The sequence below is a fragment of the Tachypleus tridentatus genome, chromosome 8, assembly GCF_004210375.1.
Source record: "Tachypleus tridentatus isolate NWPU-2018 chromosome 8, ASM421037v1, whole genome shotgun sequence".
NCBI lineage: Eukaryota > Metazoa > Arthropoda > Merostomata > Xiphosura > Limulidae > Tachypleus > Tachypleus tridentatus.
This window is the reverse complement of record NC_134832.1, coordinates 51412936-51430263: the sequence shown is the minus strand read 5'-3', so window position 1 is coordinate 51430263 and position 17328 is coordinate 51412936. Positions and strand designations below refer to the sequence as shown.

Below are 17328 nucleotides of genomic sequence, written 5' to 3'. Positions count from 1 at the left end.
GACGTCACGAATCAATACTAAGTAATACTTCTCACTCAGTATAAAGTATAAGGCAGGTATTCGTTGTTTCCTGAGCTCTTCGGGTCATCACGATAACATGTCGTATTTAATCTCGGATGGATTTAAACATCCATGAATATACACAGATGAAGAAGGTAAGAGGATGGACTGCCAATCGTACGTATATAGAGGGCGTGTTACATGAAATTCTGAGCGTACACTGACTCAACTGACACTCAAATTTTAAAACAGTCACCATAAAATATATTTTAACGTCTGTTTGTTTCAGTATAATATATGTAGAAATGCATGTAACTTATAGTTTTAATTATGTATTGCGAAAGTCCCGCCCATTCTCAAAAGTTGTAGACGATTCTTGAGCATTAGAATCAGCAATGTAGGAGTGTTTATACATGTATATATAATACCAGTATTGTTGCCTCAGCTGAAATGTCTAGAAATATCATCTCAAACTTAAGAGGAAACCAATGCAACGTGGAGAGAGAGTTTATATTGTTGGTTTGCTACAGTCAGTTTACTAAAAACCTTGGAAGCTCTAAGTGGGATAAACGTTTATTAATCGGAAAACTATAGATATTTAGTCAAGAACAGTTACAGATTATCTAGTCTTTTAATGATAAATTAGGGACGGCTAGCGCAGATAGCCCTCGTGTAGCTTTGCGCAAAATTCAAAACAGATTATTTACCTGGCATAATCAGGTGAAACACAAAAACTGATGCTAGTTGATAGAAACTTGTGAATTTAAAACAATTTTTTCTAATATTTAATTCGTTCACGCAGTATTATTGTGACTTGAGGAACATTAGGACCAAACCACCACAAAAACAAAGTCATAATACCTAAAAAATTACATCCTATCGTGCTTTTTAGTAATTATTCTAAAATTTAAGTCAGTTATTTTAAAAACTAAAATAAAAAACTTAAACATTCTGTGATACGAAGTGTGTTACGTCACGAATTTCACGATAAGCTAGAGTAGGGCTATCTGCGTTCACCATCCCTAATTTAGTCATTACCCACCGCCAACTGTTGGGCTACTCTTTACCAATGAATACCGGGATTGCCCGTGATATAATAATGTCCCCACGGCTGAAAGGGCTTTTCTTTCTTTTTCTGGTAAGACGAAGATTCGAACCCGCGATTTTCAGATTGTGAAACGACTGCTCTAACCACCTGGTCATGCCAGGCTGATATGGAGAGTGAACAAGGCCTTTATTATCAATGCACAGTAAATCCCATAGAGTCGAACAACTTAACAAAGGTTGAATAATATCCTATAAAACCGAAACTTATATAAATCACATACTTATGGAAGACGTAGATATTTTAATGAAAGAATAATGAAAACTACCATAAAGATTTCGCGAGACGTGACCAGTTATATTAATCTGGTTCCAGGTTTTTAGCGGTGACAAACTTTTGACATGTATACTTCAGTATTCAGTCTTGAAGTTCTCTAAGTGTGAAACAATATTCATACATTAACTAATTCCTGCGATGCATTAGGATCGAAATTTTAAAAAAATTCAACCTAAAAGCTTCAATAACAATCTTTCTGCTCACTGACCAGAGAATACGTTATCATGGTATGTTATGAGCCTTGGCATGACAAGTCGATCAAATATGGTTTTTGTATGTCATGTTTTCTTAATGTCAACGCCATTCAGGTCACCTTCAAGTTATATTAATCACACACCGAGGTGAGATGTCCAATCTTCAGAAAGTAAGTTGCACGAACTGCAGATAAGTTTTGTTGCTTATTTGTTTTTCCATTTGTGATTCATTTATAACAAACTATTTACAGTAGTGCTAACAAGAGGTTTGGTTTGTTTTGAATTTCGCGCAAAGCTACTCGAGGACTATCTGCGTTAGCCGTCCCTAATTTAGCAGTGTAAGACTAGAGGGAAGGCAGCTAGTCATCACCACCCACCGCCAACTCTTGGGATACTCTTTTACCAACAAATAGTGGGATTGACCATCACTTTATAACGCCCACACAACTAAAGGGGGCGAGCATGCTTGGGGTGACGGGGATTCGAACCCGCGACCCTCAAATTACAAGTCGAGCACCTTAACCACCTGGCCATGCCGGTGCCTAACAATAAGTATTAGGTTTATTACGTTATTACATTATTCCCTTGTGAAAACCTTACACACCAGAATTATTACATTAAATGTAAATATTGCTGTAAGTCTGTTTTGTAATACATTTCTACAAACCTAGCAACAAACGACCTTTTTGCTGCATTTAAACGAACACTCATAGTTTCGCTTTGAAACCATTTCTGGAACGTTCCAGGGAAACACTAACTTATATTGCTACAATAAGAGTTCACGTTTCAACAAAACAATGCTGATAACGGAAAACGTATATAATTCAAGAAGAGAAAAAAAAAACAAACTTGGAGTCACAAAGTCCTTTGTTTCTAAAATTAATGTCTTATACTCTGATATATACTACGTGAACTAAACAACGCCCTCTGTCTGTTATGAGATAAAAAGGACTTTGTATTCTTCTTTGGAACTACTGTTAGACGAAACCGACTGTTGACACTCTTTGTCTTCGCACATTCTTGTCAGACTAGAGTCACTAGACGTATTACTGTTGTTGTTCATACACTTTCTTTGTGGACTTTACATGTGGGTCAGTTTGGAGAATGAATAAAAGAGGAACAGGGAATAAGAACAGATATGTTTTCGCATCACGTTTACTACAACATATACAGATCGTTGACGGAGTGTAATATATGTGTGGTATCGCCTTTCTGCCGCCATCAGGAGCCGTAACATATATCCACATCTAACAGGGTACTGCTGCTGGGTGAATTATCTCTCTTGGGGACGACATGAGGCCGCTACTAGTGAGTTCAGAGATGTGCGTTTGATTAGGTGTTGGCAAAAGATTTCGCCGTCCAGCTTCTCGGGTTAGGTCAAATCCGGAAATTGGCCGTTTCAAAATAAGCATGACGCGATACGAGCAAATGTAATGGAAACAAGTGATTTCATGGTCGACAAAGACCCCGATATATTCATTCACTTTTTCTCCAACGCAGCTTCTTGTAACGTCAATTACGTGCTGAGGATGAACACCGTAACACGTTGAAGCGAATCTGAGTCACGTAAGCCAATATATGCACGCTCAAATGACGGGTCGACAATAACTCCCTTTTCGAGAAAGGGTTAGTGGGATGACGTTTCACAAAGAACTTGGTTATTTACAAGAGAACCAGACGGCAGAAGGTTCTTGTAACAAGCATACAGAAGAACCCTAATACTGAACACAAGCCCTAGTCAACACTGGACGTAGTTGAAGCAGTATGGTTGATTTTATATATAAAGACATATACACATTCCACCATCACTCAAATGTTTTATTAATAATTTAGTAAAGACAGTTACGCTCTATTTCACACACACACACACACACGCATGTGTATATATATATCCAGTGCCGAAGAGGCCTTTCATCAATACCAGATATCTTCAGGTCAACTGGGACAGGACAGTTATTGTAGTGTTTGAAATGGGTTAAAGCTGGTATTCAATTAACACCATATTAATTAGTTATTTTAAATGACATGTATTACTATTAATTATTACTTTATTGAATTAATTTGCTCATAATTCAAAGCAACTAGTTTAACTAAATACAGAAAACTAGGTATGAACGAACATATCCTAAAACAGTCGTGGCATTTACAAAAGGTCGCGTCAACACTGGATACGGCTGGTATAGTTTGGCAATTCTCAAAAACGAGGCCACCCGTCCTTCTCTTGTATTGCAATGGTATACCCACGAAGAAACGAGTGCAACACGTCTACAGAACGACAATGTATTACTACGCAGTCAATATAACACGAAGCACAACAAAATTTCATAATTTAAAAATCCACTAGTATTTACAAACAGCTGTGAGCAGCATTTTACCGTAAATAATCTAAATAGGCCGAACTATCTCCGGTTTCTTTCATCTTTTGCGTTTAGAAATCGTTTTCAAGGGCACGTCCATTTCTCTCCGTCTTTGTTAACCCGCCTTTCTATCACGACCACCAAGCAGTACATTATATGCCAGGGCCAAATAAGTCGGCATGAGGCATTCGGATTACCTGCACAATAGATACTAGAAACAAAGTTACAACCGACTAGCTGTGTTTAGTTTCATTCTCTAAAACACCGCCCAACATCCAACACAAGATGCAGTGACGTATACATAATTTAAAAGCTAATTAAATGGTAATTACTGTAGTTTTCTTCTCTCGCTACTAGTAACGTTCATTTGCCTGTAGTCAATTTTTCACGTGCCTACATCTCATCTGTGATCCACTGTAATTACACCAGCGAAACTAACAAGCTTCTACCCAATTCTATATCCCAATAAACGAACTTTTAGCGTATTTAAAACAATTTCCCTGGCCATTAATAACTACAACTGATTAATTATATAATTACGAACAGTTCGCTGTTCACAAAATAAACGGTTCTATAAATTTATTCACCACTAATTCAGCTATTTTGTTATTAAAATAACCTTCATATGGTAATATTTTAATTTTTATGCCTGTTATATAGAAATAGTAAGATATACCAATATTTTTCTAATTTTTTTAAAACTAATTCTAGATTCACCAATGACAAAAGGATCGTCACACTGGTCGAACTTCTCACTCGAAAGTTACATATCTATAATCCTTTCGTGCATGTATTAGGGTCTAAATTTTTTGTTCGCATATACGCAAGATGTTTCGCTAATTGAAAATCTCTTTACCACACCTTTCGCAAATTACGACTTTGTTTGTTTTAATTTTGCGCAAAGTCATACGAGGGTTATCGATGCAAACCGTCCCTAATTTATCAGTCAGTGTAAGACCAGAAGGAAGGCAGCTAATCATCACCACCCACAGTCAGCTCTTGTGGTACTGTTTTTACCAATGAATAGTGGAATTGGCTGTCACATAATAATGTTCCCACGACTGAAGCGGCGAGTATGTTTGGTGTGACGGGGATTCGAACCGGCGACCCTCAGATTACGAGTCGAGTGCATTAACCACCTGGCCAGGCCGGGGCTTAATTAAAAGTTAAGCACACATTTTGGCTTCCCCTCATTGTTGTTATAATTTTGAAAGCATTTTAGTGACTAAATAAGTAAGATACATTTCTGATTAATTAAAATTAATACTAGCTAAAATTAACATTATCGCGAGTTACGCTCCAAAATAGCTCAGCGGCAATCCTGGGCTTGTAACGTTAAAAATCGAGTTTCGATACCCGAGTTGGGCATAACCCAGATAGCTCATTGTATTGCTTTGCGCTTAAAATAACAAACGAAATCATAATGTATTTTGATAAAGCTATTCCTAAGTTGTGCATCAATTTTAGTTTAATGTGTTGTTTTAAGTTAGAGCACCACAACGCCAACTACGAATCATCTCATTACATAATCCAACTATTTCTTACTTAAGTTAACTTTAAAAAAATCGTTTTAACTGTTATTTATACGAAGCACTAAAACAACATTCTTGTATTGTGGTATACTAACACTCTGGGCCCGGCATGGCCAGGTGGTTAAGGCACTCGACTCGTGATCCGATGATCACGTGTTCGAATCCCCATCGCACCAGACATGCTCGCCCTTACAACCGTGAAGGCGTTATAACGTTACGATCAATCCCACTATTCGCTGGTAAAAGAGTAGTCCAAGAGTTGGTGGTGGGTGTTGTCTTCCCTCTAGTCTCACACTGCTAAATTAGGGATGGCTAGCGCACATAGCCCTCGTGTAGCTTTGAGCGAAATTCAGAACAAACAAACTAACTAACCTTCTCGTGTTTGGACAGGTCTAGGATGAATAACACACAAACATTAACCCACGCTGCGTCCAATTCAACAATTTTCGTCAAAGGACAGATGTCAGATTTATAGTTTTTCCAACTGTTTTATTGACATAATAAAATGAGTTAAAGATTAATTATTCATCGGTTCATATTCTCAGACTACCTTCTTTATACAAAACTGTTTTATCATTTAACAAAGAACTAATATTTAGTTTTAAAATATTCAAATATACCTGCTTCCAGGAATTACTTTAGTAGGCTTAGGAAACGAAACACGGCTCAATTATTCATCCATTCGTCTGGCTTACTGCTCACAACTCTTTATATATTATAACAATGAAAAACAAGTCGAACTCCAGGCATATGGTAGCAGCATATGTTTTTAAAATTAATTCCAACGAGGGATAAAGTTACAGAGAAGATGCGAGCATAGTTGCACAGTCAAAAGTGAAACACAAGTTATTACGTTGTTAGGCTATAGAAAGTTTGACTGTTCCAGAATATTGCGCACAGCTACACAAGAGCTACACCTACATATAGCGGACTCTGTAATTTAGGGCTCACGAATTGCAACACCTATTATTAACACTTAAGCCATTCTTTCTTCTGGTCAACCATCACACTTCCAGCGCAACCTACGGCACAAAAGTTCGGAGTGTGTTTTTGCGACAACGGGTCAAGAGCTGACAATTCTCGGTTTCACGGTCCTGACGAGCTAACTACCAGAACAACCCCGGTTAACTGTGAAAAACAAAGCATATACATCCCAACATCCTTTTGTATTAGACGGCTTAATACCGTGGATTACCGGGGTTTGAATCTGAAGATAGAAAGTATCAATTCTTCGAGAATAAGAAAGGCAGATATTGCTTGAAGATAAATCAAAATAGCAGTAAAGAATTGGGAGTAGGTTTGTTTGTTTGTTTGTTTTGAATTTCGCGCAAAACTACTCGAGGGCTATCTGCGCTAGCCGTCCCTAATTTTGCAGTGTAAGACTAGAGGGAAGGCAGCTAGTCATCACCACCCACCGCCAACTCTTGGACTACTCTTTTACCAACGAATAGTGGGATTGACCGTCACATATATAACGCCACCACGGCTGAAAGGGCGAGCATGTTCAGTGCGACGGGGATTCGAACCCGCGACCTTCAAATTACGAGTGGAACGCCTTAACCCACCTGGCCATGTTGGGCCTTTCGGAGTCGAGACTTAACCCTTAAATGGCAGCCAACATCAATTGATACTGCTACCTACAACATTCCCACTGTTTAAGGGTTAATATCAAACTAGTGCTGATAACCCCAACATCCAACCAACCACGTAACAGTTTTACATCTTGGGCGTTAATAGTGTACCATTTACCAACTTATAAAAGGAATGGGAGGGATACAAAAAACAGCACTGCACTAGAAAGAAAAACGGCAGCAGATGCAAACAGTAAAGATATATTATCTGTTACGGAGATCACATAGAAACACGTTCTAAACGAGAAATGTGGACAAAAAATAGGAATTTGTACGAGACAGACAAAAGACCCCCCCCCTCGTAATTGCAGTGAAACGTGATAACAAATACGACGACAGGAACATTTTACTAACCTAACCTCGAGCGTTCTTCTTAAGGGTCTTACCACACTTGTTCCTAAAGATTAAGGAATACGTCCCTCTAAAGGGGGTCTGGGTGATGGGGGTTATGGTTTCCCTCGTAGATATACAGGCTGTGCTTCTCTCTACGTCTCAAGTAAAGGTGTGGTATATAAGTGTGTATTTTCACACGTCCCACGTTATACTTGTAAATTTAAAAAGCCGTATGGTTGATAACAGATTCCTCAGTAAATTTTCCAAAACTTATTTTAAATTAACGGTTCTGTGAAAACTACAATTCAAGACAATCCCCCCCCCATTTTCTGTTTGTTTTTTCATTATTCTAGATTTATTCATATTTTATTTTCTGTTTCTTCCTCATTCATTCTGGGTTATTCAAGTTTCTTTTGAATTTCGCGCAAAGTTACACGAGGGCTATCTGCGCTAGCCACCCCTAATTTAGCAGTGTAAGACTAGAGGGAAGACACCACCCATCGCCAACTCTTGGGCTACTCTTTTACCAACAAATACTGGGATACACCGTCACATTATAGCGCCCCCACAGCTGAAAGGGCGAGCATGTTTGGTGTTACGAGGATTCGAACCCGCGACCCTCGGATTACGAATCAAGTGTCTTAACCACCTGGCCATGCCGGGGCTACAAACATTTCGCAGTCGGCAGGATGTTGTTCAAAGTTAAAAAGAAATATTTCTTTTAAGAGAAGCCAAGTTCTTACGTTTCTTATTTTGTTCGTCTAAGTTATCATAATTTAAAGTATACGTCGAAGGTCGTTGTTATCTAAATTATTTTTTCGAGGTTCGTATTTTTCTTAGGCTATCACACTTCAAATTTCGTACGTGTAGTTATGAAATGTGAAATTCGTTCTACACACTGCAGTAACAAACGTACACGGATGATGTTTACAAAAAAGAAAATGAAACTCTTGTTTATCGTTGAATTTCTAGCTCAAGGCGTTTCATATTACAACAGTTCATATCTCTGCAGAGTCTAAAGCTTATAACAGTAATAGATACGGTCACTCGCAAACCAACTCCCATGTGTTAACAAAAGCTTTCGGTGCAGCGCACAAACAAAGGACGGTTTGATTTCAAGCTAGAAACTCGGCGTATAACACGACACGAACTGGGTTCACTTGTTCGAAATTCAATGAAACAATTATCCTAAAATCAATGCATTACTACAACAGAAGTTAACAAAATTTAATGAAATTGTCTACGATTTATTAAATAAAACTCAAGACAACTGTTAGAAGTTAAACATTTGTCCGGCTGTCATGAACTTACGCGTAATGAATATCGGTTGCGGTCGAACAAAAGGTGAGAAAATGGCCACATCTGGTCAGTCTCTAAGGGTTAAAGTACTTGAAGTTATTAAGGAATTATTGAAGTGAGCGGCAGTCTTTCTAAGTTCAGCAATATGGAGACACGAGAGGTTAGGAAGGGGCCTGTCGACACGGGTTTTGGGAAATGTATATAAAAGAGGAAGTTCAAACGAAAAGTAAAATGTCTGGGAATGCGGCAGAGAAGAAATAAACCGAGGAAGACGGAGCTTTAGTTTGTTTTGAATTTCGCGCAAAGCTACACGAGGGCTATTTGCGCTAGCCGTCCCTAATTCAGCAGTTTAAGACCAGAGGGAAGGCAGCTAATCACCACCACCCACCTCCAACTCTTGTGCTACTCTTTTACTAACGAATAGTGGGATTGACCGAACGTAATAACGCTCTTACGGCTGAAAGGGGCGAGCATGTTTGGTGGGACGGGGATTCGAGAACCCGCGACCCTCAGATTACGAGTCGAATGCCTCAACCCACGTGGCCATGCCGAGCCCATAGGCGAAAGAAGAAATATGCTGTCAATATGAAACAAACATACTTCGAAGCCCGCGTCGCGCTAAACATGCTCGCCCTCCCAGCCGTGGGGGTGTATAATGTGACGGTCAATCCCACTATTCGTTGGTAAAAGAGTAACCCAAGAGTTGGCGGTGGGTGGTGATGACTAGCTGCCTTCCCTCTAGTCTTACACTGCTAAATTAGGGACGGCTAGCACAGATAGCCCTCGAGTAGCTTTGTGCGAAATTTCAACACAAACAAACAAACAATCGAAATCTATATGTTATTGACAAAAGTAATAAACATCAATTTCGTATGTCAACCTCTGTACGAGTCAATCCCTGACAGGAATAAGTGCAACCTAAATACAAATGATAAAAAAACGAAGTGCAAGCGTTGTGTAACATTAACGAAGTGGTCGGTATCAAAGTCATCGTAACTCCTAACATTCTAAATTAATTGAAACAATTATCCTAAACAACACAAGAAACGAACTAAATCTGAATTGTTTGAAACTCGGTGAAACATGAACGCGGAACAAACTGAACTGAATTCTTAAAAGTTAAATTGAAACAAAAATCCAACATTTCGTGTACAACTACGACACGTGCTGTGAAGTCATATCAAACCATGAATGTTTTGTGTTTTTAGCAAAAGAAGCAACGTGCTATCTGTGTTCTGTCAACTATAAAAGAATCGAACCCCGAATTTTAGCGTTGTGAGCCCGTAACTTAGCGCCAAATAAGGAACAAGCAAAAATTCTTTACTTGGTAATATCGTTCACGAAGTAATAAAATGAACAAGAAAATTACATTTTGAGATTTACACATGCGCAAACCACTAATTTACACGTGCACGTAAATAAGCGGAAATTGAATGTTTAATTGGTTCTTAATTTCATAATATAAAACAATATATAAATCTACTTTTCTCTCAACACGATGTTAATCAGTGTCTGATAATAAGTGTTAGCTTCTGAAATAATTTATGAAAATATTAATTACCTAAAATATTAATCATTTATTATTAGTCAATTTCCCCTGGGCACATTCCATCCATACAAACTTAAGACAACATATTGGGAAATACCAAGTCGTGTACGCACACAAACACTATACAGTTACCCTACACAACCCAATGCCTTTCGAGAATTTTTATTTTTATTAACACAGACTTTGTAAGAACGGTTAGTATATTATGAAAATGTCATCTGTGTTTTATGGCGACATATTTAACATAATGCATTTGGTACACCTCGAATATCCGACCAAGTGCCAGATCAATGCTTCCACGCATGGATTCACGGTTACGGTTTTTAAACTTTAATATTAACATAGTGAAATATGTAAATGCTAGGAGAGCTAAACATCACAATGTATACAAGAAAGGATCTTGCAATGAACTCCATATAAACCGAAAAGACTGCACATTCCAAGCCAATACGGAACAATGCCTTCAAATGCAAAACGAAGGCTCTGGTTACGAAAGAGAACCCTCCAACCCATAAACTTAATGCAATTAATCCTAAATACTGCGAAAATAATATAATTTTGGAATTTAGTGTAGTATTCAAATCATTTTTTGAAAACTTGTGTCGTAATGAATCCTGCTTAAAGGATAACAATCAATAATAACGTATCTGTGTTCTCCATCTTTCTAACTGCTGTTACTGTATCACCTATCTGTAATTAAGACCTCACGCAGATACAAAGGTTTGACAAATGACTCTTGTTTGTAACTTGTAAAAGAACAACAAAAAACGTGTTTTACCTAGAAAGTAGAAACTGAAAGGAAATGAAAAACAAAAATAATACAAATATTATGAACTGTCTTCATTGTCAGCACCTATTTCTAGATAGTATATTACCTTTGAAACACTTATTAAACATGTAGTTCAAGGTTCTGATGCATATAAAGGATAAAGCGAAGAACACGAGTAGATTAATGGAAAGCAGCAGATTGGAAAAAGAAACAAACAATAATTGTTTGGTTTTTTGAATTTCGCACAAAGCTACTCGAGGGCTATATGTGCTAGTCGTCCCTAATTTAGCAGTGTAAGACTGGAGGGAAGGCAGCTAGTCAACACCACCGACCGCCAACTCTTGGGCTACTCTTTTTTACTCTAGTGGGATTAATCGTAACATTATAACGCTTCCACGGCTCAAAGAGCGAGCATGTTCGATGCAACCGGGATTCGAATCCGCGACCCTCCGATTACGAATCGAACGCCTTAACCCACCGAGCCATGCCGGGCCTGAGAAACAATAATAACCATGGTTACCAGAACCATTTTTAAAATAAAATCTCCTCCAGTTAGGGTAAAAAAAGCTAAACGTTTCTTGTATATTTTAACCTGATTCATGTGAAAACACAAATAACACAAAGTCGAAATCATACTTCAGCTTAACCATAAACTGTAACAATCTCATCGAAAAAGTGGTTTCGTGGTATAAGCCTGAGCAGCATTTATCACTGTTCCTTCTTCCCGACCACCCAAGATCAGCAGTGATAAACCTTCATGTCTGAAGTAGAGTAGAGCTGGAATAATGGTGGATACATGGAACGCTAACCGATTTAATACTGAGGCAACAGATGGTTGTAACCTTGTCTCTTTTGTTGCAGTACCGCCGAAAGGCCAGTGAATGTTTCCCTCTCACTATAACTTTTGAAGTTGTTCTTTTAACCGTGAAGAGATACCAAAAACTACAAGTCCTGGTTATTTTCTGCGCACTTGCAAAGACACGCCTCAATGAACAAGAAAACTCAGTGTTGTGTGCCGAATCGTCGAATGTGTGATATTAACATGGACATCATGTGGCTGAATAGGTCGAAGCAAGAATAAATTCGAAATATTCTATATTTCAGACAATTCTTCTTAGTTACACGTAAGTTATATTTACGTCCATTTCTTATCATATTAAAAAAAAGTCTTATTAAAACATCAGTATCAGTAATATATTCTAATTATTACAAGCATCTTTCAAATTTACTTATTTTAACATTAAGCGAGACAATACAAACGAGGTTTGGTTCAGTTTCACCGAGTTGCAAAAAAAAAAAAAAATACGATATTAGAAACCCTGAGCCGCGAAACTTACCCCCGTATTCCAACGTTCTCACGTGCGGTGTCATCCCCAGTGTTGCCGGTAAGAAGGCTAACGTACAAAGCCATGTAATCGTCCCGTGGTTTCCCACACATCTGTTGCGTTTACAAAACGGTTTTTTAGAGTCTGAAACGATCATCGTTCTTGCACAAAGAATAGTTCGTCAATGGGTATTTTCTGGTAAGAACGAAGCTTCGAGAGACAACAAAACGAATACTTTCTCTTCTTTGTATTCCACGAATCTTTTTTGTGCGCAGATCTTTAGTTTGGAAGAAACGCCATTGAAGAAAGATAAAAAATTGTAGACGAATAGCGCTCTGCCAGCCCACGGGTATCACCACGCATTTTGGCCGTGCATCAGGTAACGAGGTCCCCGACAAAGTGGTTAGGATCACGCCGAAATCTACGGTCACCTGAAAAATGAAAAGAGTCTTTGTTCAATACAGAGACAAACTAAACCGCCCTAACTCCCAGCTGTCAGCCAATCACACAACAAACATGAAAAGAGAAAAAAAAACTTCAGAAGGAGGGGTCCAACACTCTCATCTCACGGTAATTAGAAGTATCTATAGATACAACCACGGTCAACCCCACCCACATTTTTACCTTTAATGTCTCAGGCAAAACATTAATAAAGACACAACCAGCTTCCTCTCGAGAGAAATACAGTCATCTTTTACTCAGCTAATCAGAAACCAACGTTTTAGCCCCGAGCAGTAAAGTCTGGCGGCTCCCTCTATGATAACTTATAATAAGGCTTCATATTCACTGCAAACACCTGCTGAGAAATATCAAGGTAATTTCCCATTTAAATCGAGCTGCGGGATCGTCCTTTCGGTTACAAATTACCAATCAAGTTATCTTCCTTCTAATTTATTTGTTTCTGAGAGAAAACAATGGTATAAATAGCATCATACGAAATTAAAGTGAGAAAGGTTTTATCAACCCCCTTCTTCTGTCAAGAAGCATTAAAATGATTCTTAACAGACAGCCTCGGTAAGTGAGACAATTTATGAAAGACATTTCATCGTATTATATCAGGTTTGAGAAATTCTGGATTGATAATTGTCTTTTGAATGAAAAGGAGACAGCGTGTCCTGTCGATTTTAATATTGAGGCCTTCTGATAAAGACATCAAGAAAGTCTCAGTACTGAAACCGACATATATCATTCCTTTTTCAATACATCCGGCAGTTGGGCTGCTGCAACCAGTCATAAGTTTAGTTATGTTACTGTTTTTCGAATGCTTACACACACACACACACACACACACACACATCAAACATGATTTTTCAATTGTTATTTTAGGCTTCTAAGAGATGGCGCTGTAAATATAAACCACGTTATGATAGTTCATAATAAGGATCGCAGAAATTCGACAAAATCCTAGAAGAACGTTCGGACAAAGACTGCTTAGGCTGTAAACATATAAAATGTCTAACATGTATGTTAGACAAAGAAAATACACTTATACCCTTTCATTTATAATTATTGTTATTCTTTTGACAGCTTACAACAAAAATGGATTGGAATGTAGCAACCAGACCATTCATATACTGCTAAAGCTATTGCAAATATTATAGGAGTATTAAAATGTTAATTTCTTTCTTCTATATTTTACACGAGTTAAAAACAATAATTCTAGTGTAAACAAGATTATCTTTACCTCTTGAAGTTAGCTATCATAAATATCTCGTGTTCCTTAAAACCTTAAATATAGGGTGAAACAGGAATTACTAGTGAAAAGATTAACATTAGATGGTTGTAACCTGCACATACTCAATGCTTTGTACATTCTACTATCACTCTACAACTGCCAAACAACAAAATGTTTGGTGCGACCGAAATTCGACCCGCGACCCTCGGATTACGAGTCGAACGCCTTAACACACGTGGCCATGCCGAGCCCACTAAGTGAATGAGTAAAAATAACTAAATACACATATTACATTTTTATTACACACATTCGTAGAATAATTACGTTAAAAGACACGAAGGTTTATTTAAAAGCAATGTTTTAGATGTATATGTTTTATTATAAAAGGTTGCTTTTCTACTGGTAATATTTTATGTGCACTTAGTGGGGGTTGTATCTTTGCCTAGACACATTTGCACAGAGAATGTGATTACACGGAAACTATAAATGCTCACTACATTCTCAACGAGATCTTCATGACAATCTCCAGCTGCATTTTAACATTTTGTATCTCGAAATAATGCGATCAAGTAGTTAATAGCTACATTAAATCATCATGGTCCGCATCAATTACCTAGTAGCTATATTTATCATCACTACAGCGTAAAATGTTAGCTACCATGTCAAATAATTTTTTGCTCATAGATGAGCTGAAAGAACCCAAAAAGACCAGTAATCAAGATTAATAGAAAATTTGGGAATTTAAAAAAAATGTTTTTAAGATATGTTTAAAAAAATATTTTTTGAAATATTTGCTTTAAGGTCGTAACATAATTTAGAAAATGAAGTTTATTTATTTGTTCAACTTAAGAGTTTAGAGACATTCAAATCTAAAACAATTTCATACACAGGCAGTTTATTAAGGAAAATGGTTGGAGACCCAAATCAGAAGTATAACCGAGTAGGGTTTTATTGGCCCTACGCTTTTCAACTTATAGAGGCCCCATCGAGACAGAACCTCTACGTGCAATACATTTAGAGTTATAACTTGAGGCCCCCTAATTAGTGCGAGGCTCTGGGCTTCAGGCCGGTAAGCTTATACCTTAATCCGGAGTTCGTTGAGTGAAGTGCCTCAAACCGTGAGGATACTTTAGGTTAGGTGTTAATGCGTCTGACTCATGTTCTGTGGGTCAAGCTAGTATGAATCTCGTCATCAAACATGCTCGCTTAATCAGTCAGAGAGGCACTGTAAAGTGACAGTCAGTCCCATGGTTCAGTGGTAAAAAGTAGCTGAAGGTGAGTTGGCGCATATAGCTTTCAGGTAACTTTGGGTGAAATTGTAGGTGTTTTTGTTGTGCCAATGTAAAAACAATGTTTTAGATTTATGTTTTATTATAAACGGCTGCTTTTCTTCTTATAATATTTCATATATGCACTGTGTATAGAGAATTTAGTTCCACAGAAACTAAGTACTCACAATGTTCTAAAACAAATGCCCATGGCAATTTCTAGTTGAACATTTTAGATTTTGAAATAATGTGATCAAATAGTCAATAGCTACAGTAAATCATCATGAGCGGTATCGGCTAGGTACTAGCTATGTTTATTATCATAAAAAAGAAGCAGCAAACAATAAAAAAAAATACGGATCGTATAAAAATTAAGAAAATAAGGCCGGAGACGTTATTTAATCGAACTACAAATCCAATTTTGACTGTTGTTACTCAAAATTACATTTGTTGGGATCAAAATTATTTGTAATTTCAGTAAATTTCCAGCATCGGTTCCTTACGTTTTTTACGATTCCCATTTCCAGGTGTTTAAATGTTCATATTTTTATTTATCTTGTTTAGTTTCCAACTGTATTACACCAGTGTAACTTAAACTACTTTAACCACCATTGTAAATATAATAATTTAACAACAAATACTAATTTCTAATGCGCGAGAGAGTTTGTTTATTTTTGAATTTCGCGCAAAGCTACACGAGGGAAGACAGCTATTCATCACCACTCACCGCCAACTCTTTTACCAATGAATAATGGGATTGACCGTTACATTATAACGCCCCCCACGGCTAAAATGGCGAGCATGTTTGGTGCGACGGGGATGCGAACCCGCTGCCCTCAGAATACGAGTCGCACGTCTTAACCCACCTGGCCATGCCGGGCCATCATACATTGCGCACAGCAGATAAAAGAACGTTAAATATTGTGTTCCAACATGACTTTGCAACAAACAAAAATTTTACGTACAGACGTGAAATTGGAGATGATGGATATAGTACAAGAAATTCAATAAATACTATTATTACTTGAAGAGAGATTTGAAACACTGTAAAGTGTCGAAACGACTTCTTTGTAGTTAAGCCTAAAGCTATACAATGGACTCTGCGCTGTGCCCATTTCGAGTATCGAAATTAGGTTTCTAGTTTTGTAAGTCCACAAACTTAACACTGGAGGGCTTTTCGAAATTCAGATTTCATTACATTGCGTTTTTAAAAAAACAGAAAAGATTAGATTAAACAAAAACAACTCAATATATTTTGATATACAAATAAATATTGCAAATGAACTAGACAATTAGATTGGAGATATTTATGGTTCGAGAGAGCAATCTGTGTTAGAACTGTTGACCAGAGGGAAGAGTAATCAGTCAACAGCGCTTGCCGCCTATATGACTGCTCCTAACCAAATATCGAGTTTTAACTTCTTTAAATGTAAACGTGCAGAACGTGGTCAACAACATACTGCAAGTTGAGTCATGAACCTTCTGACCGCAGCCCTAAACGGCAACATCAGACCACGCCCAGACCTACCACCTCTACAAGGATGTTACGTCCCGTACAGAATTATAATAAAACTACTAATATATCCAAAAATGCCATACTACAACCGTACTTAAATAAGCACAAGAACATAAAAGTAAATTAAAGGATATTACCTGAATTTTTTTTCTTTCTAAATTTCGGCAGGTGGTGATTTTGCGTAGGTTCCGTTTCCTTTGGTTATGAACTTCTGTAGTTTGTTTTAAGCAGAAGTCACTAAATAGCACGCATAACTCTACCGTTACACAGTTTTATCAGGATTTTTGATAGTGACTTTACGTTTTACAATGTTATAGTGTATGATAAGAACCCTAGGATAATCATGCTTCTCTGATAAACGGTTATCGAAACACGCGACTTAAGTTAAACCTTAACAAGATTGTATTTGAATTTCGCGAAAAGCTGCATGAGGGCTACCTGCGCTAGTCGTCCCTAATTTAGCAGTGTAAGACTAGAGGGAAGGCAGCTAGTCATCACC

At 37.6% G+C, this 17328-nt stretch overlaps 1 protein-coding gene across 5 annotated transcripts in view; it reads right to left on the bottom strand.

Annotated features, from left to right (window-relative positions):
* The window catches only part of LOC143222388 (semaphorin-2A-like), a 99515-nt gene that overhangs the window by 68555 nt on the left and 13632 nt on the right, over positions 1-17328 (bottom strand). For 3 of the 5 annotated variants that reach the window (XM_076448850.1, XM_076448854.1, XM_076448851.1), the window contains one exon: positions 12383-12801. The exons of 1 other annotated variant lie outside the window; for it this stretch is intronic. In XM_076448850.1, coding sequence (XP_076304965.1) covers positions 12383-12527 — 145 coding nt within the window. In that variant the 5' untranslated portion in view covers positions 12528-12801. Of the gene's footprint in view, positions 1-12382; positions 12802-12994; positions 13067-17328 lie in introns of those variants that run through there. One more of the 5 variants, XM_076448852.1, reaches the window with a different exon arrangement.